The sequence below is a fragment of the Dendropsophus ebraccatus genome, chromosome 5 (genome assembly GCF_027789765.1).
Source record: "Dendropsophus ebraccatus isolate aDenEbr1 chromosome 5, aDenEbr1.pat, whole genome shotgun sequence".
Lineage (NCBI taxonomy): Eukaryota > Metazoa > Chordata > Amphibia > Anura > Hylidae > Dendropsophus > Dendropsophus ebraccatus.
Window position 1 is genome coordinate 59636556 of NC_091458.1, and position 23873 is coordinate 59660428.

Genomic DNA, 23873 nt, shown 5'->3' on the forward strand with positions numbered 1-23873 from the left:
GTACTGAAATGAGAAAACAACATACATAGGAACATCATCCCTGTGAAGCTTTCACACCCACCATGGTCATGAGGTGTCCAAATGACTACTTATAAAGTCACAGACGGACTGCCTATGTGTGTATATAGTCTTTACACAGTAACCATACAAACTTCTGCAGTTATATGGAGTAACTGTAGCACCTAAGATCAGAGAACTACTTCAGCTATGAAATCAAAAATTGCACCTGCATTGCCCCTGGCAAGTTGCTGCCATAATACAGAAGCACAGGGAGATTATTGCACCAACGATGCATGCATGAGCACAATGACCGTAATTCTCTGCTGATGTATTACTGGCATTTATTATAACACCATAATCATGGATAAGAACCCCTTAGTGCAGTTTCACTTGTACACAGAAATGCTTTATCTTGACCAGGGCCTTGGACCTTCTAGTGAGCACCACCATGATTCTGTTGTGTTATACCTAGTGGAGTGACTATGATTCTTGGACAGCGCTGCTGGAGCTTACAATAGAGCATTGTGTTGCAGTGGAGCCATAGGGGCCACTGATTTTGCTTCTTTATATTTTAACATATTGTTCTACATCTGGCTTTGGAGTTTCTCCTTTTGCAGTAGAAACATTTCTACAATTGTATAAGTTGCATTTGCATTTCTGTCAGGCTTTGTGTCCCATCCAGCAGTAGCAGCTCTACTCTCTACTGATAAATCCAAGTAGTAGATAACAAACAAAAACACACACTTTCAAGTTTTGTCTCTTTATTAAACTTTGCCAATAATTTTATAATATGTACCCTCAACTTAAGTACACAGTGTATGCGAGTAGCGTTAAAGAGACAAATCCCTAACAATTGTATATACAAATCATCATTTGGGCTACCACATGACAAACCGAAGGAAGTCATCATTGTGGTGTCACCCAACCCCCGACGAAGGGAATAGATGAATTTCTTGTAATTTAGTGCTCAGTTGGCACAATACCGATGTCCAGATTGACTTCTCATTGTGAGTAATACCTATATATTTTGATGATAATGTGCGGTCAGGTTGTTGCTATTGTCACACCTCCATCAAATAAGTATTAAAACGAATCAGTGCCACAGAATAATTTCCTTTTTTTCCCCACAATTCTACTGAAATTTGCAAAACTGACCACTTAATCCACATACAGAATGCAATTTTTTTATTAGCTGAAATGATTAATTCTTGTAGACAATTCTGTGTCATCATTTCACCAAGAACAATACATAGAACAATAAATTAGAGACAGTCTACTGTACTGTATTATACAATTACTTCAAAGTGTGTCCAGTATATACACAACCATTGCCTATGTGCTTTGCTGGTAGCCTTCAACCTGCATGGAGTGAACTGACATTTCTGATTGTCACACACATAGAAAACAAGTATAGCATATTATTTTATTGGTATTTTGCTCTGCAGAAACGGAGACAACTACTGCAATACTCATACACATCAAAATCACTGGAATATTGTGTTAAGGATTTGTCTCTTAAACCAACAGATGGTACATTACATACAGTTTATTTTTTTTTTCTTTTACTCAAGGAAAACAACAAATATACCCAAGACTGACAAAACTTAGACAGTGGAACAAACAACCATAATCACTTTCTAAGAATGACTAAAACAGAAGAGCAACCAGGTTCAGACAAGGTGTTTGATTGTGTAGAAGAACTTGAAGAACATCTATTTTTAGTCAACAATCCAATGTAGGGTGAGGTTTTCTAGAGACATCTTTTAGAAGGATCTATGGTGATCTTTCAGCTGTTGTAGAAGTTAATGGTGTGGAGCAAATTGAGAAAACATCAATGGAAGAGATAAGAGTAGACCAGATGCTAATCTCTACATAAACATATGGAAGTCCAACCTACTCTACAATGGCCAATAAGCTGGACCAGGCCATTGTGCAAAGGTCTAACTACTAGAATAGAAATCACTGGTAACCATGACCAAAGGTAATTGTAATATATGATGCCTCCTAATGTAACCTGGTTGTTCAACTATGAAAAGACAGTGTTTGGAGAAGAATGGATAAAAAGTACATATCTGCGTCTTACCAAAAACTCATGGGAAAATAAGAATTAAAATAAAAAAACACATCGCTTTTTACATCACTCACAAGAATTGTTTCTACATTCTTTAAAACAAAATAAATATATTTCAGTATCTCTAAAACAAAATAATCTATATATTTCTACTAGCTGTTAAGGAAGAAATGTTCATTGTGCCAGCACCGTATTTGTATTCCTTCCTTATTAAGGGACCACCAACCTGCTCAAGTGAAGAGGTAATCTTGTGGGGAAGAGGGACAAAGACCTGCCTTGATGTGGATGTCTACTGTAGATTTGAGCAAGAAGGCTTTCTATTGGATGGTGGCTTTGGTAGGCATAGTGCCTGTAGTTTACGTCAAAGAGCTCAGCTCAGGAAATATTGTGTAGCGATAGCTTATAAAAGATGTGTGGAGGCAATTCAGTGTTTAATGAAACTGAACTGGTAAAGCCAAGGGGGCAGCCATCAAGGGAGAGGCAAGGTTCCTCATAGTTCATCATCCTATAATCTCTGTGGTCTGATTGCCCAAAAAAATGTCAATCAATGACATGTTCATCCATTTTCAATCAACCTATAACCTTTAAGAAAGTTCTAAGTGTATGATATGAGAACACAGCTCACAGTTATATGAATAGTACCGAGAATGTAGATAAAGGACTGGATATATGGAAATGTATGAAAGCATTACTGACCATCAGGCACCTGCTATTAAAATAAGGGAACGGAAAGAGCAAAAAAAAAACTGTAATTTATTTTGGTAAGCTCAAACTAAAATACATAATCACTTACACATTAGGAGGGGGATTTAGCAATGATTTTATGTAGGTTTAGGCGTAAAGCAATTACACACCTTTTCACATTTTTTTATTTGTCTTCCCATTCCTGGGATAAGTGAGCTTCAGTTAATTGTCAGATGGGCGTCAACCTAATCTTTTATAATAGGACTAAATATCAGGTGATGGGTGCGATTATACAGCCAAGGGGTGTATATTAGGGATACACGTCCCTCAATGTTGAACATGCGGTCTCCCTGACTGTATAATCACGCCAATTACCTGATGTTTACTCCATTTAAATGAAAGGGGGTGTCAAGGGAGCAAAAGACGGCTGAAGCCTTCTGCTCCCTGGTGATTACTTTCAGTGATACCATGTCCCAAAATTATGTCGTAGAAGACATGGAGGGGCAGGTAACACTGCCAACACCCTGTGCAGGCAAAACCACGACCATACGCAGTGTCTAATAGGTGCATGATTTGTGCATCCTTGTGGAGACATCAAGCAGCTATAGGACACCAAATGCAAGCATGGTTTCACATGCAAGAGATGATTACGTTTAGACATGAGCGAATCTACAGTAGGAATGAAGCAAAGCGCTTCGTTCCTATCAAGATTCTGCTCATCAGGCTTTGGGCTGCTCCGCGTCGCTCCTCCCTGAGTGCTGGAAAAAAGATGGATCTAGTCCTAGGAAACTGTGAGAGGCTTCCCAGGACTGGATCCAGCTTTTCCCTGCACCGGGACAGGAGAGGAGTGGACTTCAAAGCCGGATGAGCGGAATGCAGGCAGGAAGGAAGCAATTTGCCGGGAGGAGAAGGCTTCAGCCATCTTCAGCTCCCCAGACAACCCCTTTAAGGCCATACCTATCTGCCTAACTTAATTGTCATACAAACTATAGCTTGGCACATCTCAGAGATGTAAAAAAAGTGTGTAATCAGGACACACTAAACCAAGGATGTCTAGCACATACTATTATCAATAACCCCTGAGGAAGAAGGGCAGGATTACTTAGACTTTTGTCCTTGTTAGGCCCCCCTCCCCTTTTATTAGTGTGCATGCTTGCTATTTTTAAGTGAGAATGTATGCTTTTGCACCTTATTAGACTGTGACTCCATGGCCAACAAATTTACCAGCATCATGGCAACTAATAAGTTGCACTCGTACAACACATATAAATATTCACATTATGTTTGGCCATTAACAATTATTGATTAGGGTTGGAGTTTGAATAGGGGGATAAAAAAACCTATATAATATTCAAATTAAAATGCATGGAAAATTGGTTGGTGCCGGAATGTGGCCTTAGAATTTCTTTAACACACATTTATGACATCCGGCTCATTTACAGCACAGTTTGCCCTTAGGCTAATCTTGTCCTATGGGAAGCCAATGTGTACATGATCATACTGGCATGGCTTTATTCTCTTTTAATGCCCAAATGTGGTCAACTAGGGACTAGTGTTGAGCAGACTTGCCAAAGTCGGTTCGGCAACATTCTTCGAACCCCAACGCTTGGCATTTGACTCCCGACGGCTGCAGAAGTTGGATGTCCCCCTAAGGGTGCAAGGAAAATATGGATACAGCCTATGGTCGTATCCATGTTTTCCAGGACTCCCAGTTTGGCAAGTCTGATGAACACCACTAGTGACTATATTTATGCCATCTCCTGCATAAATAATTTTCATAGAATTCTGACTTTTACAGATGTAGCCACCATCAACTTTACAATTTGTGCACTACATCTGAAACAAAACTATTAACTATCAGTGTGGCATGATTTGAAAGTAGCAAAGACATCAGCCTATGACAGGCGTCTGTGCTTATTTGCATAATTTTTGCTTTGCCTTGTGCTAGGGTAAGGTCCATGAAAACAGTCTCTACTCCTGTTGTACTGTACACTGCAGGTCAGCTAGTTTTTAACCAGTAAGCAAGCAATGCAAAAGGCGATCCTGACTTACTGTTCTTCTAGCCTGCATGACATACTCATTGAGTTGTGCACAGAAACCCCAGACCAAGCAAACTCTATGCAGGTAGTGGCTACCTATAAAATAAATGCAAACTGTATTGTAAGCCCACTCTTTTTGCAGAGTTAATTTTCATAATGTTTCTACGCATTTCAGTTGCAAATATGAAATGACACTGATGCAAAGATGTGTGACGGTCAATGTATGCATAATTTATTAAGTTTTATTTTTATACATGACAAGCTGTGCACTCTCAAAAAATGTATTTTGGTAGCATAGTGGCTGGTTGCCATGTAATGTATGTTTTTAGCACATTCTGTTTTTAGCACATTCTGCATTGCTTATGTATTAACTTTTTTTGACAGCACAAGCTTTTGTTAACGTAGATCATTGTGGTACTGAATATCTATAAACTTTTCATTTAAACTTTGTTTTATTTTTACTTTGTACATTAATTTATACTTAAAGTGAGTTTTAGGTGCAAATGTATGTTTTAATGCATTTTAAAGTGGACAAGGTTGTCAAAAGTCTAGTAGGATAACTGCAATTATAAGGAAATTGCTGGTGCTACTTTATTAGTCACTCCAATTTCTGTGATTTCTTTAGGACTTCGTAATGTATTCTTGGGCCTAAAGAGTAAGTTCAAACTCTGAAAAACCTGAACTTTTATGTTTGGGAGTACTGGTGCACCCAACATGTTTGGTGAGTATTGATATTCATTTTTATGCACTTTGAGGCCATGTGTACACACGCAACAGACTTAAAACAGAAGTCGGAGCGGGTACACAAAAAATGGATGGTGCTCAGATTCAAAACTCTAAGGATAAGTTCTAAGGATACTATTTGAAATTAATTGTGAAGCGGTCTGTTCAGCTCTGTGAGTGCCAAACGGCAACTACGAGGCTCTGTCTACTTTAACACTGCAGAATTTAAGTGCTTTATTAGTGGATTCCGTATCTCTGCATGCTGTTTTCTGCTATTTCTACAGTCCCACAGAAAACGGTGGTGTTGGGAGGTTTATGTTGTCAATGAATACATATTAAATAGTGAAACACACAGGTTTTTACCAATGTGAAGATACAGCAACGTCACCTTATTTTACTTGGAACATCAACTAAAAATATAAACAGTAATAAACAGTCACAAAATAAATGTAGTAATAAAATTACACGGATATTTACCAAAACATGTGCAAATGGAACAAGTGCAAGTGTAATGAACTAAAGAGTTAAAAGTGTTATCCAGGATTGGAAAAAGCACAGCTACTTTCTTACAAAAATAGCACCACCCCTGTCCTCAGGTTGTGTGTTGTATTGCAATTCAGCTCCAATCACTTTAATAGAACAAATTGGCAAAACCAAATCCAAACAGAGGACAAGAGAGGTGCTGTTTCTGGAAGAAGGAGGCCATGTTTTTCAAGTCTGGACAACCCCTTTAAGTGCTAGCAGCTTACCAGATACAATTTGTGATGACGTTCTATAAACAGAGCTCATAATAGCCTCTCAGTATTGAAATTATTTGTTGGTTTTACATTCTGTTACTGTACTACGTTGCGTGTCAAGATTTATTTCTGGGACTCATCGCTGGGGGGGATCAGGCATACAATCGGTGGGGGGGGGGGGGAGGAGTGCCATTGTGGTTTTTGGCTAGTAATAATTTAATTAAATTATAATAGGACATTGTTGTGTGTGTTATTAATGATGCTCTAAAACGTAATATTGTGATAGCATATGAAGGCAGCAGTACCAGTTTATCTGTACCGCTCTGATCACCTGAACTTGCTTGAAACAATTTTTACAAAGATATATAAACTCTTATTGCATACAGAAAAATACAGTGAAAATCAAGGAAATTTTTAATAAATATAAAAATGAAAGGTTTCTAGATTTCACTGAAATTGTAATCACAACATCTTGTGTGAGTGCTAAACATCTGCCACATTGTTCTATACAACTTTAGGTTAAAACTCACCCACAGCGATACACTATGCCAGATGCCCAATTTATACAAGGTCTACAGATGCACAGATATTCACATAAGCATGTGCCATAGACAACATCAAGAGCATGTGACAAATAATAGTCGATTATATATATTCATCTCTGTCTAGAATCTCACAGCTGATGCTGGTAATAGGATATATATTTACAGGAAACCCATGTCACATGCCTAGAATGCTTAGTAAGGATAAAGGAACATAAAATACTAAAAAAAAATCTTCATGAAGAGGAGTACAACAAAAATATCATTGGTCTTTGCACTCTTATTGCCATGTCATTAAATATGCTAAATAAAAGGAGGAGACACAGAAGGGAAATTACTTTCCAATAAGGCCAAAATAAATTATTTTCTACACCAGCTAAAATAAAAGCAGTTTATAGTCAAACTGAAAGGCTATGGTTACTTTTGAAACCACATTTTTTTTCCCCCCACTGTAGTGTCAAATAAAACTCCCTACTCCTCTAGGTACAGTACTGTAGTGAGCGGTGATACACACAGGACTGTGTATTGTTCCCTACTCCTCTAGGTACAGTACTGTAGTGAGCGGTGATGCACACAGGACTGTGTATTATTCCCTACTCATCTAGGTACAGTACTGTAGTGAGCGGTGATGCACACAGGACTGTGTATTATTCCCTACTCATCTAGATACAGTACTGCGGTGAGTGGTAATGCACACAGGACTGTGTATGATTCCCTACTCATCTAGGTACAGTACTGCGGTGAGTGGTAATGCACACAGGACTGTGTATTATTCCCTACTCATCTAGGTACAGTACTGCAGTGAGTGGTAATGCACACAGGACTGTGTATTATTCCCTACTCAGCTAGATACAGTACTGCGGTGAGTGGTAATGCACACAGGACTGTGTATTATTCCCTACTCATCTAGGTACAGTATTGTAGTGAGCGGTAATGCACACAGGACTGTGTATGATTCCCTACTCATCTAGGTACAGTACTGCGGTGAGTGGTAATGCACACAGGACTGTGTATTATTCCCTACTCATCTAGGTACAGTATTGTAGTGAGCGGTGATGCACACAAGACTGTGTATGATTCCCTACATTCAGTAGAATTATTCTCATCATTTTTACTTTAGGTTCATTGGAGCAATAAAATTGGTCACAAAGGTTAAAGTTACCTTTAGGTTCAGATGTCATTTCAAAAAATCTGTAATGTTAGAATGCTAAGAAACTGTAGTAGCATTCTTTAAATCAAAATAGTGGGGCATTTTAAACCCCCAACAATGCCTTTAAAACTGCACAGATATTTCTCTCTCTTTTTGTAAGCCCTAACCTCTTATAGTACAATGAAGAATAAAATGTTGGCTGGTATATAGTAGGTTCATCTGCAGCCCTATGTAAAACCACAGGTAATATTGTGAAATCATGGCACAACATGCTAAATGATAAATTCAATACTGGTTTATCTACACAGTGCTCTGGCATCAGGCTAGATCCATATGAAGAAAGGGAAGGAAATTCTAGACATCCAAATTAAAAAAACGCACCTTGCGTTAAAAACGCAGATTGATTATAACCCATCTTATAAAATAGCAGAGTACACAGACCAAGCTCAGGCCTCTGTCAGCAGTCTGGATGTTGTGAACCTGTATTTTGTAAGATGACCAGCCAATAACCCTCTCCAAATAGATTTTTTTCCTACTGGACGTTTAACAAAAGCCTACACTATACTCATATACTGTACTAGGAGTATACAGTAATGACAAACACTAGAACTGGTAATATGCAGTCTGAATGTACCCCGCACTGGGGTAAGGGGATATTGTGAGATTCTCAGAATCTTTCTTGACAAGCTTTCACTGAATCCATGTAAAGTCCCAGTTCTACTTTGCTGTGGTGGAGACTTTTCTATGTGCACCCATGGCACTGGATGATACCAGCTTGTTAAAGCACACACTGAAAATGAAATAGAAAAATTATATATTTATATACGAAAAAAATTCTGATGGCTTTAACATGGATCCTTCGTGTGAAGTAAATACGGGAAACTCCATTCAAAGACTGTATGCCACACTTGGGTCTTGGCCTTTCCCTGAGTCATCGCGCTGTCCTTCATATGCCAAGACGCCTATTTAAAAAAGCTGCAAGAAAACGAGACAAGATAGTCATAAGTAGCAGAAATCAGTGTGATCACGACTAGTGTTGAGAGAACCTGTAAAAATTTTCAGGTTTGGCGTTTCATTCCCTGCAGCTGCTGTTCAATGCTGCACTAGGGAGTCCTGAAAACCATGAATACAGCCTATAGCCTATGGTTGTATCCATGTTTTCCTGGCAGCCCAAGGGTGGCATCCAGCTTCTGCAGCCGCGGGGAATCAAACGCTGAGTGTTTGGGTTCGGATAACATTGCCAAACCTGAACATTTTTACAGGTTTGCGCAACACTCGTCCTGACATACACAACACTATTTTTGGTAAATATGAAGGGAAACCACTCAAATTTTTTATTTAATATATCTGCAATACAGCAGTATAAAATGTGCTTAAAATGGATGTGTCAGGAGGAGGAGAAGCGGAGCTTGGTAGTCCTGCTTCTCCACCCACACATAGTGACTGAAAGCTACCTCTGTATACAGTCTCATACAGTAAACGTGTTTGGGTGGAGGAAGCAGGACTCACAGGCTTCCTTTATTACAAAGGAAATAGCTATACATACTAAAAGAAGAGCAGGTGAAATTTCCCAATCCCCAGCTGGATGTAGACAGGCCACAATGCTACTTGTGAGAGGTTGCACAGGAACAACTTAAGGCCCTATTCCACGGGCCGACAGTGAGGAGCAAACGAGCGCTGTCAGCGCTCGTTTGCTCCTCTTTCCCCGCTCGCTGCCACCGCTATTACACGCAGCAGCAGCAAGCGGGTGAGTGTGGGAGGGGCCGCGGGCAGCTGCGAGGGGGCTGCCCAGGTGATTGCTAGATCGTTCGGGAAGCCCATAGAGGATAGTGGCGGTCTGCTGCCGCCGCTCCTGTTCCGCAGAGCGACAACAGCAAATCGCTATCACAGTCACTTGTTTTTCAACATGTTTGAAACACAAACGACTGCAAAGATCATCCGACATTAACAATGTCGGTTGATCGTTGCCTTCTATTCCACGGGACGATTATCAGCCATAACGGCTGATATCGGCCGAATATGGCTGATAATCGTTCCGTCAAATAGGGCCCTTACTGATAACAATCATTGGAACTGCTACCATTCATCAGGAGAGTGGCTATTTAGTACCATATTTCACATAGATAAGGCTAGTAGGCACCACACAAGGTACTGACGTGTCTGACTTCCCCAACATCACAAAGTCAGACTGCACCCTGAAAAAATGATAAGTATTGTCCTTTTTATGCCATTACATAATATAAGAATAAATTGCCACTGTTATTTATAAATAATAAAAAAAAAAACTTTTGACGTGTCTTATAGACCGCAGCAAGACGGGGAGAGAAGCCCACAGCTAAGGGCTTCTCCTGGCTCTAATTAACAATCAGCAGGGAACCAAACACCCAGACCCTGACCGATCAAAACTTTTTTTTTCTTGAAATATATTTTATTGTTGGCAAAGCACAAAATAAAATATTGCAAGCAATTACGTTTATGTTTTGTTCACAGTGCATCTATTTACATTGTGTTTTTTGTGCAGTGAAACAAGGGTCACAGGGGTCCAAAAAGAGTCACTCCATATGATCATTTTATTTTGAGGAGCCCTGCAATTTTGCCAGAGGGCTCTCAGAGGACTTTTCTATAATGTCTCCTGCATCCAGTCCGGCCAAATTCAAAATTGTCCAGGATGTTGGATGGTATTTAAAGGCAATGAGAGGAAGGGTTTATCTCACCTTCTACCCTTTTTTGAGCTTTCATTGTTCATGCTGAGTGCTTTCCACACAGTTGTTTTAGGCATTTCATCAGAAATATTGATATCAGAAGGATCGCATCTGAAAAAACAGAGAACATAACGCCATTAGAATACATGCAAAGGGGACTTCAACAATATGTTTAACGTTTACCCTTCCAGGAATGGGACCTGTTACCTGACCCTCCCATCATGACTTTATAAAGCTAGCACAGTTTAGCTCCCCACCCGATGAATCATAAAGAACAAATAAAAGAATAAATCCAGAAAATGCATGATATACTGTGTATACTATCTATACATAATTGTAAGTAGGCTTACCTTGAATTATTGTTTCTCCCAGGGCTGCCTAGTAATTTCCTGCTTTCTAAGGGAAGCTGTACTCCTTTCTCATCTGAAGCCTGGAGCATCTTTTCTGCCTCCTACAAAAGGTTTCCAATTGTTAGGTGCAACATTTTTGCATAGGATTAATTATGAAATACATTCAGTAAGTATCAATAATACAACTAAGGCAAAGCTATTACATATATTCCATCCAAAAACATCTGGGACAAGACAAAGGAAAAAAAATAGAAATAGTGATATAAAACACTTAGTAAGTGTATCAGACTCTGCAAACAAATCCTACATAGCTTTCATAGCAGTATTTGAAATAGTAAAATAACAAAAACTACAAGGCTCTTTACAGCTTGTATTGTAATGTAGTGACATCTAGTGGTAGCAATGGGTAATGCAGGTTTTTAAAGACAAGGGGGAGCATTTACTTAGTCCTGCATTAAAATTGTCCCTGCAGTGCTGAGGCTGAGAATTTAGGAGGGACCTGATGCAGATAAAATATTCGCATAACCATCGTTTCAAATATATTTACAAGCATCGAGGCCATCTGCAACATAGAAAGGCATTTAAGCCTGATAATAAATGTCCACCAACATTAAATCATAACATTAAGCTTCAGTGGTGAATAAAATGCATTCTTTATTGAAGAAAGTTTAAAAACAGCATCTTCATAATCCATATGTTGTGTTACACACAAGACACATTTCAAGCTAAGATATCCAAACAGACAGACAGCGATCCCAAATAAAACCAATAGACCCAGCTACAAACCCTACCTTAACACCAATTTGGGCACACATTGTGCTAAACTCTTGTCATAAAAATTCTCTAGTCAGTCATGCAATATTGCTTATAGCAGCCAATACAGTAACCTAAAGGATGCAGTATAAAATGCTGCATACTGGTACTCACCTGGATTGAAAATCACATTGTCAGTTGGCCATATATATTGCATGAAGTTATATTGAGGTATAATGCATTTTTCTCTTACAAGATTTAGTTCTCACAATGGATGAACCAGCCTTGTATTCTTATTTGCAGAGTAGAATGGTACACAGCTGTCTCCATCCCTTACCTCAATTTCCTTGGCTTTATTCTTTGCATCTTCCAGCTTCTTCTTCTTACTCTCCGGCATCAGGTCGTCCAGCCAGCTCAGTTCCCGACTTGTGAAACAGAAATCCATCACTTTGCGTACAAACACCAGAGCCAGGACCTATCACAGGCAAATAAGTAACTAGCATTACCATAAGTGGGAGTGTAAGGCAAGAATTATTAAAATCCCATCTTATAATTATGTACATGATATCTTCTAGGTGCAGAGGGTGTCATATGTATATTGCACAACATGTCATTATCACTACAGGTTTGACAACACCAGAACTCTCACACCTAATGCTCATTTATCATATCAACATTTTATGGGAAACCTTTATGTTGCTCAATCAATCGTCAGGGCTTTGGTTCTGTTCAGGTTTTTTTGTACTTTGACAGTAAGAAGAGCACAAAATACAGGGCTATTCATGTCGCCAGACAGAAACCTGATGTCAATGTAGAGACAGATCTACATTGACTTAAAGTTGTCATTCAACTCTTTGGAGCTGCAACATTACTGCATCTTAACTTCTAAGTGAAATTTAATTATCCAGAGACAAAAACAGGTCTGCTTTCCCCCATTCCCCCATGTACTGTATAATCTTATTTACAGCACCCAGGGAAAAGCTACCTGACACTATCTCTGCACAGCAAGAGGCGATTGCCATCACTGCTCGCTCTGCTAGTAATTCTAGTGTGACATGGCTTCTCTATAGGAGGGTTCACATGCCTCCTATAGAGAAGCAGTGTCACACTGAGGCAGGTCGGATTCCAACGCAGAATTCGGCCACATTTACCCACTAACTGTTACTGATCAAACATGAGGGACTGACAACTTGCTTCTGCTTCTCTTTCTAGGGAAAAAGTAAAAAGCACATATGTGGCAACACCTGTAATTTAAAAAGGTTTTCCAGGATGTAAAAAAATTAATAGCCTACATACAGCATAGACTATCAATAGTTAAACGGTGGTGTCGGCACCCTACCGATCAACTATCGATAGTCTAATCTGTGGGCAGCCTGTCCAACATTTTGTCCAGGACAGCTCCTTTAATGTTTTTCACTGAAAAAATGAAGAAACCCCAGTAAAGCTGAAAGTTACAGAGCTTGCAAGGTGTTAGGGCGTGATTTCATGTGTTTGCTCCTCCAGATAATACCACAGACAAGCCACTACTTCAAGTTCTTCTGAGTGCTCAACCCAATATGGCATGAAAAAAATCTAGGACACCATGATGTGTTTGCCCCTTGCACCATGTCTGAGATCCAAAATATCAATAGACATATTTTACCATCATAGGAAACACAATTGCAGCTGGAGAGGCCTTAATAACCCAAAGCAGAACCAGACAAGTGAGCTGGATTATAGTGAAAAGATGGACTTTGCGCAGAGGAACGTGCCGCAGGTAGATGAAGTCAGGTTGGTGTTTGGCTGGCATTGCAAACAGAAGGAGACGGTCAAAGAACTGCAAATAGAAAATAAAAAAAAAATCAGACATGAACCGTTCTCTACAGAGACAAATTAGTTTCTATTGGCTTAAGATTATGTTAATTGTATGTCAGTCTTAGTAGTATAAACATATTTTCCTCGGATTCAGCAGCTGTTCTAGTGCATATTTTAGCTTTGATCACTGGAATAGAATATTTTTTTAATCTAAAATGATTTCTTGCTCAGAATGATTGCAAGATACCTATTTTTACCATTTGTGTTTTCTTGTAGTATATAGATGGATTCAAATCAGCATAATGCAGGCGCATTTATGTGTCTTTAATATGGTCCCGGGTTTGTGTCTGACGGGAGGTCTTACGGACTAAGATACCATTGTTAATGGTCAGTAGACTTGCGGACATATTATGGAATAAATGGAAAGCCCAGCGCTCAAGGTTGCCAATGAAACATGAGTGGCTGGGAAGGGGGTGGAGGCAGTGTGACTACATGAAGCTGCTGATCCGCCCCATGCCTACTTACTCGGTATCGGGACAAAAGATGAAGATTTTGAAACTGCCACCCTTCAGAGATTGCCTCATATGGCTTTGAAGGCAAACTCACTCTCCCTCAGAGAGGTGGTTGGTTCTCTTTATTGGCATGAAAGTACTCAGCTAGTGACTATGTTCAGGTAATTTTTAAACATATTCGTATTCAGGCTCAGACCTTAAGCGAATGTACCATCAGGTAGATTCCCTTTAACATGACCCACGGATAGATCAGTGCGGCAGTCCATTTTTTGAACCACGGCCTGGTTCCGGTGTACGGCGCCGTTCTATCCACGGGTATCGGGCCAAGGCTGAAGCACTGGAGGCGGGCCGGGCCGCCGCCCATTGGGAGGAATCCCCACGCTCCTCTATGACTCTATTGACCGTCAGAATCAATGGAGCCGTGTTATAGAGGGGCGGGGGATTCCTCCCCCTGGGGGCAGCCCAGCCCGCCTCCAGTGCTTCAGCCCCTGGTCGGTACCCGTGGATAGAATGGCGCCATACACGGGAACCAGGCCGCTGTTCAAAAAATTCCCAGCGCCAATCTATCTGTGGGTTATGTTAAAGTGAATGTACCTGATGGTACATTCACTTTAAAGTGTGGTGCACTGCACTTTTTGACACCAAGTCAAAACACACATCATACAAATGGGAAATGACCGAGATGTAGTCACAAACTTACTACGTTTGTGTCACTAAAGTCCATGGGGCCCATGTCTCTTTATGTACATATACATTAATATTCTATTTTCACAGTTTGCTGATGTATACATGCCATAAGAGGGCACAATTGTAATGAGACCGTGGCCTTACTCCCTTTGCCTCTCAGTGGTTTCATTATTATGGCTGATTGGTGTATATATGCTCATTCTTATATTTGGATGCAGTTTTCTTGATGTCTCTCCTATGCAGTGTCTGGTTTTATAACTTTGGAGGCCATTCTCCTGGTTGTCATGCCTATTTTCACACCATCTCCACTTGTCTATGCTAGATATTCTAACATGTTCATTGGATTTTTATACAATATATAATAAAATATTAAAAATATTATGCCCTGGTCATGTGATAGACAAATACATTACAGTTATCAGAGTTAATGTCTTCTAAGGGCTTCTAAAGGGGGGGGGGGGGCTGTCCTGATGCTTCCATGACACTTTTTTTTTTTTTTTTTTTTACAAAGTTCACTGCATCCAATGGAAGGAAATGAAAACAGAATGGAAGGCAATAGAATACAGTTTTAAAGTTTTAAAGTGACGGTACATGTTTTTGAAAATGGACACCTGTGTTCATAACATGTCCTGGACAGACTTTTATACCCGGTTAGTGAACAATGAAAGTTCTTTTTAAAATATCAAGCAGACATCTTGACGAGCACAAGGAACTGATGCAAAAAGTATAATGAAAAGTTTTTTTAACTTATAAGACAAAAAATACTATTGTTTTACTAAAGCCAAGACTCCCCCTTTAAGACGTTTCTAACAAAGCAGTTACATAAATAATGTTGCCTAACCATGAACCGACTGCAATTAGCTGCGCTGACACACCACTCGGCACTGGTCACCCTGGCAGCCATGGAAGTACAGAGCATCTGCCACTGATAGATAGAATATAATGTATCTTACCGGAGACTTCCCATGAGCAATTACTCAGGCACCTGGGAACATTTAGCCACAAGAGGAGAATAATGGTGTGCCAATCTTACTGAGCTGCGACAGACATAATCTGTCTTTCCTCCATTGAAGACAGAATGTGCTGCCTCTTGAGTTTCAGTGACCTGACGTTCTGTGTATTGCACTAATGTATGTGAGCTGGCGTGCAGCCTGGCAGGATACAGCGGCATGAGGCACATTAAGGAGAGCTGGCAGAAATGCCAGCTGGGTTAATTATTAAAACTGATACCTCTAAAAAGAGATTCACAGTGTACCCTCTGCCGACCTCGGCCTTTTCATGAAGCTCTGTATTAGCATGGCTCTTGCATATTCATTAGACATTAATGCCCATCCTCGAATATTAAAAACAACTATTTTCTAAGTAAGTCATCATGATGAATTGCATTACAGTGAATCCTTCTAAGGTGATCCTGGGGTCAGAGATATCTATTGATGGAAATACCCAAGCAGCAGAGTTTTGTATCATTTTATGCTATTCCACTCACCCCTTGGCCCAATATTTTCTGACCCCCCATGTACTAATATGTTGTTGTACTAATATGGCTGTTACGCAAAGGAACATCTGCTCTAAATGCTCAAAATACTTATTTTTTCTAGTAATAAACAGAGCATATTTACCTGAATGCCTCTTAATGAAGAGACACCCATATACAGGAACACTCCGTACAGTACTGGCATTGGTATAAACTGAAAGAAGACACATAGTAGATATAAACTTGTATGAAATAATTAGATATCACCAATAAGCAGATATTTAGAAAAAAAATTACATCTGTTAACCCTAAAATGTTGCTGTGGGGTAGTGTTTCATCAGGACATTTACTTTCCTTGTGACCACCAAACAATACAAATAACCCAGTGACCATCTAATACATTGCTCGGCTAAGTTACATATAGCAGCCATTTGCAATGGCTAATAGTGGGCAGTTCAGGGCAGAGACCCCTTAAAATGGCACAAAAATTGGTGCTTTTCCCCAGGACAACCCAAGCCCTTCTTCACATAGTGCCATACTGACGGGGTTGTTACCATCGGAAAAAAAATAAAAGATCAGAAAAGCTATTTTAGTTAGCAGCTGTTCACCTTAAAATGATGTCACCATTTCTATCATGCCATGTGTATAGTCAGAATTATCCGTCTATGGTGACCGTACCATACTATGGTACATAAGAATCATGAACACTCGTTCACAAATACTGTATAATTTATACAGCACACATCTTCCATATGCATGGTGTGAGAACCTATAGTTTGGAAACACACCTGTCTATGTAGGTCAGTGACATTCAGGGAGTGGTCCACACAACTACCCTATGTTAATTGTTTTAATTCTATTTCTCCGATATACAGTAGGCTAGATGCCAGCTTATACAAAGACTAAACTAAGCTGGGCTGTAACGCAAGAGGAATTATTCAATTATTGTATAGATAAAAGGTAAAAACAGGACACCATATTACTACTATATTCAATGCGGATTCTGACTGTTGAGTTAACTGTAGGTAGTTTACTGGTGCATACAATTTTAGATCACTAAATCAGGCTATACATCTCTCCCAATATTAACATACTGTACACGTGGGGGGGGGGCTTATGAAGACCGGCGCACATGCATGTTAGTCTTAACTTAGGCGTACTTAGGTGTAGATTTGGATCATGATTTACACCTGTGGGCTAGCGTAAATCAGGATAAATGAGGCGCGGTGTGAACGCAGCCTTAAGCTGGGTTCACACATTGTATATTTCAGTCAGTATTGTGGTCCTCATATTGCAACCAAAACCAGAAGTGGATTGAAAACACAGAAAGGCTCTGTTCACACAATGGTGAAATTGAGTGGATGGCCACCATTTAATGGCAAATATTTGCTGTTATTTTAAAACAACGGTTGTTATATTGAAATAATGGCCGTTATTTACTGTTATATGGTGGCCATCCACTCAATTTCAACATTGTGTGAACAGAGCCTTTCTGTGTTTTTAATCCACTCCTGGTTTTTGTTGCAATATGAGGACCACAATACTGACTGAAATATACGTAGTGTGAACCCAGCCCTATACTGTTATATACATACTGTATTTATACCATGATGAATTCATCATAACCACTAATAAACCCCCAATATGTTTTAGCTTACAGGTAAAAATCAGGCAACAAAGAGGAAACCCATGCGGGCACTAGAAGAATAAATATATAAAAGTCCATGGAGACATTGATCTACTCCAGTACATACCTTCAACACAGTAGTCATAAACACAGAGCAACCCATCAGCACAAAGATCATCAAGCCAGTCACTCTCTGTTCTCTGATGCCAAGAAACTTGGGTTGTTCTCCTGGAGCTGAACATTCAGATTCCAATTTAAGACTATTGACATGGGTAATGGAGAGGACAGTAGCAGCAACAAACCATGGTAATCCCATGATAGAGCAGATTCCCAGCATCAACCCCACCATCAGCAGATCCAAGTGGTAGCCACATCCTTTCTGTAGAGGATGGAAATAGTATTAGTAATTCTATATCTAGTACATTAATGTCACTCTATATAGCTTGGAGTTATACTGTGCTGGGTCTGAAATGGAACTTACTTAATTTACAGTCAATTAGACCAGTGATTTTCAACCTTTTTTGAGCCGCGGCACACTTTTTATACTTAAAAAATCCCGGGGCACACCACCAACCAAAATGGCACAAAATGACACTAAAACAGTACATATTATACATTTAGTTAATAATATAGATTCTAAATGTATTTATACTCACTCAAGTGTGAAACCTGGGCCTGTTTTCTTCTCCCCCCTGTGCTTCTCTCCACCATACTTCCCCCCCCCTACTTCTCTTCTGTGCTTCTCTCCACCATACTTCTCCCCCCTGCTTCTCTCCACCATACTTCTCCCCCCTGCTTCTCTCCACCATACTTCTCCCCCCTGCTTCTCTCCTGTGCTTCTCTCCACCATACTTCTCCCCCATACTTCTCCCCCCTGCTTCTCTCCTGTGCTTCTCTCCACCATACTTCTCCCCCCTGCTTCTCTCCACCATACTTCTCCCCCCTGCTTCTCTCCTGTGCTTCTCTCCTGTGCTTCTCTCCACCATATTTCTCCCCCCTGCTTCTCTCCTGTGCTTCTCTCCCCCATGCTTCTCTCCACCATACTTCTCCCCCCTGCTTCTCTCCCCCATGCTTCTCTCCTGTGCTTCTCTCCACCATACTTCTCCCCCTGCTTCTCTCCTGTGCTCCTCTCCCCCATGCTTCTCTCCTGTGCTTCTCTCCCCCATGCTTCTCTCCTGTGCTTATCTCACCCATGCTTCTCTCCTGTGCTTCTCTCCCCCATACTTCTCCCCCTTGCTTCTCTCCTGTGCTTCTCTCCACCATACTTCTCCCCCCTGCTTCTCTCCTGTGCTTCTCTCCACCATACTTCTCCCCCCTGCTTCTCTCCTGTGCTTCTCTCCCCCATACCTCTCTCCCCCCTGCTTCTCTCCGCTGTTTCTCTCCCCCATCCCCAGGTTTCTCTCCCCCCTTCCTCCTCACCTCCTCCAAGATGGTCGTCGCTGCTGTCCGCCTCACCTACTGGCCGCCTGTAGGGCCCGGATGTGCTCCTCCAATCAGCGGAGACCGGGAGCGTGGTGCGCTGCGGCGGGCCGTAGCGCACATGTTGATTGGATGCGTGCATCACGGCCCGTCGCAGCGCACCACGCAACCGCTCACATAATCCGCCACTGATCGCTGTGCATTGCCAGGGAACAAAACACAGGGGCACCATAGTTTGGGGAACTTTCCCCGCGGCACACCGGACCATGTGTCGCGGCACACTGGTTGAAAATCACTGAATTAGACAACAGTATGCAACAATCTTAAATGCATGGTACATAGTGTTTAAATGGGATATTTGAATTTAGCTGATTTTTGTAAAGGGAATCTGTCAGCTCTATGCCATACTCACAGCACAAGTGTCAAGGAGGCATTGCCAGGCCGCAGCACGAATGCCTCCCTTCTTGACAAGTGGTTTATCTCTATATTATGCACATTAATGACTTCTTATAGGCTGGGCATCATTTTAAAGCCTCATGTATATTGTGGATCAGTGTGTAGGAAGGTATAGAGAGGAACATACAGATATAGAACTGTGAGGACAGATAGAGAATACAGCTGGTGCTAGCGTGCAAATCCGACTGAGATACAGTTTAGAGAAGGCAGCTGTCAGTCAAATGGCTGCTGGTCAAGATGAAGGGGAGGTTACAAGGTAGCAAAGAGGCTGTTGTGAAAGAAGATTGGCAGGACTTATTAGAGCACTTGTAGCCAGGGGAATGGCTCCATTGGATTTGCATCTAATTTGCATGTAAATAATAAGGCTTGAATCTCACCACTGGCGGGGACAATTCTCAAATGAAAGATGTGGTTGTAATCATATTTAAACACTGTAGCTAGCCATCAGCATGCATCCACAGGAGTTTTTATAATCACAAGTTACATACAAAAGACAAAACTCTCTCTCTCTAGATATATATATATATATATATATATATATATATATATATATATATATATAATCTATCTATCTATCTATCTAGAGAGAGAGAGATAATATATTTATAGATATAATATAATATTGATTTAATATAATATATTTATAGATTTAAAAATATCTATAAAAAGCATGCCTCACCTTAAGTTTATGTTCCTTCCTGTTAATAATAACAGCAGTAATTTGCTGGTCCATAAATATTAAAATGGTGCATAAGAGTGCAGGGATTACTGTAGGGAACACTGTCCACCAGGGGTTTGGTCCAATAGGGTTTACAAACCAACCTCTGTCATCTCTGGTTGGCTTTAATAATTAAAAAAAAAAAAAAAAAAAAAAAGACAATGAACAAAACAATAAATACGTTTCTAATTGTTAGACACCACCACTCTTTACATTTCAGGGAGTTGTACATATGAAATGTGATTGAACAATCAATGTAACAAGTTGTGGACCCTTTTCTACGAGACAGAATGACGTGGCAACCTTCTATACTGTTAACATCCTAATGGAACTACTGTAGGTCAAACATTAACATTATTATTTTTAAGTCATTTTCTTCCATAGTTACCTTAAACTCGTTTGGAACTTGAAGCTTTGGTGAGGGAACTCCAATCAAATAATCCAGAATCACCATGGTCAGGATTGTGAGGAACACTGCAAAGTCACTGACCATTGATCGCACCTGAGGACCAAAATACACATTAAACATTTTAGAATAATATTCTTATAATATTTGTGTAAAATGTATTTTACAGGGTGTAATCGAGCACAGATTCCACATATCTTACCTTGGTAGGAAAGTAGCGACTTGTTTTAAAGGTTTTCAATGTGCCAGACAGTGCAAATGTGGTAAAAAACAGGATGCAGGACCAGAAGAGGACATCTGGAGTGTACGGCCCATGGTGTCCGCAGGCAGGTCCCACAAACTCTCCGTGCATCAGTTTACAATTCTTAAAAATAAAATATATAAGTGCATTTTGACAAAGCATTCCCTTACACGATCATCAACAGGTGTATATATATATATATATATATATATATATATATATATATATATATATATATCAATTTCAAGTGAGAAATTTTGCTTTGTGAAATTTGATCCTGGCTTTGGTCACTAGTTTACACAAACTCATATACACTGATCAGTCATAATAATAAAACCACCCATCTAATATTGTGTAGGTCCTCCCATCGTGCTGGGAGAAAAGATGAAACTCAATGATCACAGAAGCACCGCACACAGTAACAATCCTTTCAAAGGCTTTCTCTTTATTGGGACAACAGGCTTCGAGACTATCTGGTCTCCCCATCAGGTCAGTGTAAGAGGACTCTACCTCTTCACTTTAGGTTAAAGTGCAACACATTAAAAATTTATAACACTTTGTAATTTGTCTAAATAAGCGGTCTAAAGCCGATACCCCCCTATCTGACCCGGCCGCCCCCCCCCCCCCGGGAGTTAAATAAAGTATACATACCCGATTATGGTCGACCCCGTCCTCTTCTCCCGGACGCCATTTTGTGACGATGTCGTCACAGCAGGGGGCGGGCCAGGTCTTCATCCTCCTCGCCGTCTTCAGGTAAAGTGAATGAGAGAGAAAAGCCTGCCGGTGAACTTGCGCACCAGCAGCCTTTTTTTATTGGCTGGACCGCATCACATGGCTTCCAGCTTGCTCAGCCCTGATTGGCAGAGCTTGCTGGAAACCATGTGATGCGCTCCAGCCAATGAATAGGCTGCCGGTGCGCCTGCGCACCGGCAGCCTTTTCTCTCCCATTCACTTCACACAAACCCGGAAGTGAGGGAGTTCCGAAGACGGCGGCCAGAGGTGACGGAGTCGCGGGCGGCGGGAGATTCAAGTGCCGATCGTCACCGGAGGGATGGTGAGTATAAACTGTGTGTGTCTGTTTTTTATTTTTTTTTAGGTCCCGCCGGAGTTGTCCTTTAAGGTACCACCAGCATATTGATAAACCAGTCCTCATCGAACATTTTACATGTGCTATTCTTTTCTATTATATTATTTTTATGGGTTGTCTTATAAAAAAAAAATAACGAACAATTGTAAATTCACAGTGTAAAGAAGCAAAATGACACCCACATCTATTAACATTTTGTAACCCTGAGTCATAGGGCAGCCAGGTCTTTCTCAAAAGAGAGAAGGAATGCTAAGACCAAATTATTTTTTAAGGTGCAATCTTTTTGTTACATGGTAAGTGGTGCTCAGCTTTGCGTAACACTATGTATGTGTTTTATGTATACTACTCCTAATACTCCTTACAAAAAAAAGGTTCTGGATAGAGCTGAAACAATTGATGGATAAATAAAGGATCTATTACTCTCAACTTGCTGGTGGTATGGATACTCAGTTTTGAGCATTTGCCAAAGTGCTGCCTACTTAAGTACGGCTACTTTCTTACAAAAACAGCTCCACCCTTGACCTCAGATTGTATGCGGTATTAAAATTCAGCTCCATTCACCTCAATTGAACTGTCCTACAAAAGCACACCCAAACTGAGGACAGGAGAGAAGCTGTTTCTGGAAGAAGGTGGACTTGTTTTTCCAAGACTGGACAACCCCTTTGAAGCAGGATCAGTAAACCAGCAAAGTGTGTATTAGACTAAGGTTAAAGATTTTGGAATTGACATTTATGTCTAGATTTTTCTCAATTCAAAAGAGATCTTAAGCGAAGTTCACAGCATGTAGAAACAACTGCCGTATTTCATAACAATGGCTGTAGTTGTGCAAACAACAGCCGTTATTTCACAAATAACGCCCATTGTTTGCACTACTACAGCTGTTGTTATGAAATACGGCTGTTGTTTTTACATAGTGTGAACATAGCCTTAGTCTTAGTTTTTATATATCATAGAACCAATAGTTTTACAAATATCCTAGTATACATGAGGAGTAATGCAAATAAAGAAGGTACAGGACAAACTGCAGAATTTTGCTCTGTTTAAATGCCTATTGACTGTGCTCACTAAATTTGTATATCAGGAGATAGATGTATTTGTTGTTCTGAAGTCTCCTTTTAGATGAACTATGTGAATTGCAGTTCTTATGTAATGTTCTATAAATGATCACAAACTACAGTTTAGGGTAGCTTCACACACACACCATATTGCAGCGGATTTTCTGCTGCGGATCCGCAGCGGATTTGGTCTACATGACTGAACACAGTATCAAATCTGCACCTTCAAATCTGCTGCGGATCAGGTGTGTGTGAAGGCACCCTTAGTGGGACACTGTTTCTTGTACTCACACTGACTGTAAGGTTGGCCCATTCATCTTCAGAAAGGCTGATGTTATTATCCTTCCAGAACAGTAATGTCTTGTTGGATGGTGTTTCTGGAGCGGCACATTTACAGCTAAACAGTAAAAATATAGGAAATTAAGCAATAATTATCAATGCTATAAAAAAGATTTTAAAAAATCAGTTCAGTCAAATCTCATATTATTATCTGAAAGGGTTGTTAAATGTAAGCTCCCACATCGCCTACACAGACAAAGGTAAACCAACTGGTTTGCCAAGGATACGTCACCTGAATGACATGCACAAAGCTGGCATCACTCCCTATACAGGTACCCATAAGCACAGTATGTAGACACCAGACTTC

The 23873-nt window shown here is 40.3% G+C and overlaps 1 protein-coding gene across 1 annotated transcript in view; it reads right to left on the reverse strand.

Moving 5' to 3' along the window:
- Positions 1-744: 744 nt before the first annotated feature.
- The window catches only part of SLC4A8 (solute carrier family 4 member 8), a 131550-nt gene continuing 108421 nt past the window's right edge, over positions 745-23873 (reverse strand). Inside the window, exons 15-25 of the mRNA XM_069970297.1 lie at positions 23519-23624; positions 21047-21208; positions 20827-20940; positions 20400-20561; positions 17973-18224; positions 16364-16432; positions 13394-13567; positions 12089-12226; positions 10999-11099; positions 10661-10759; positions 745-8921 (exon numbers count right to left, since the gene is read on the reverse strand). Coding sequence (XP_069826398.1) covers positions 8909-8921; positions 10661-10759; positions 10999-11099; positions 12089-12226; positions 13394-13567; positions 16364-16432; positions 17973-18224; positions 20400-20561; positions 20827-20940; positions 21047-21208; positions 23519-23624 — 1390 coding nt within the window. The 3' untranslated portion in view covers positions 745-8908. The remainder of the gene's footprint in view (positions 8922-10660; positions 10760-10998; positions 11100-12088; positions 12227-13393; positions 13568-16363; positions 16433-17972; positions 18225-20399; positions 20562-20826; positions 20941-21046; positions 21209-23518; positions 23625-23873) is intronic.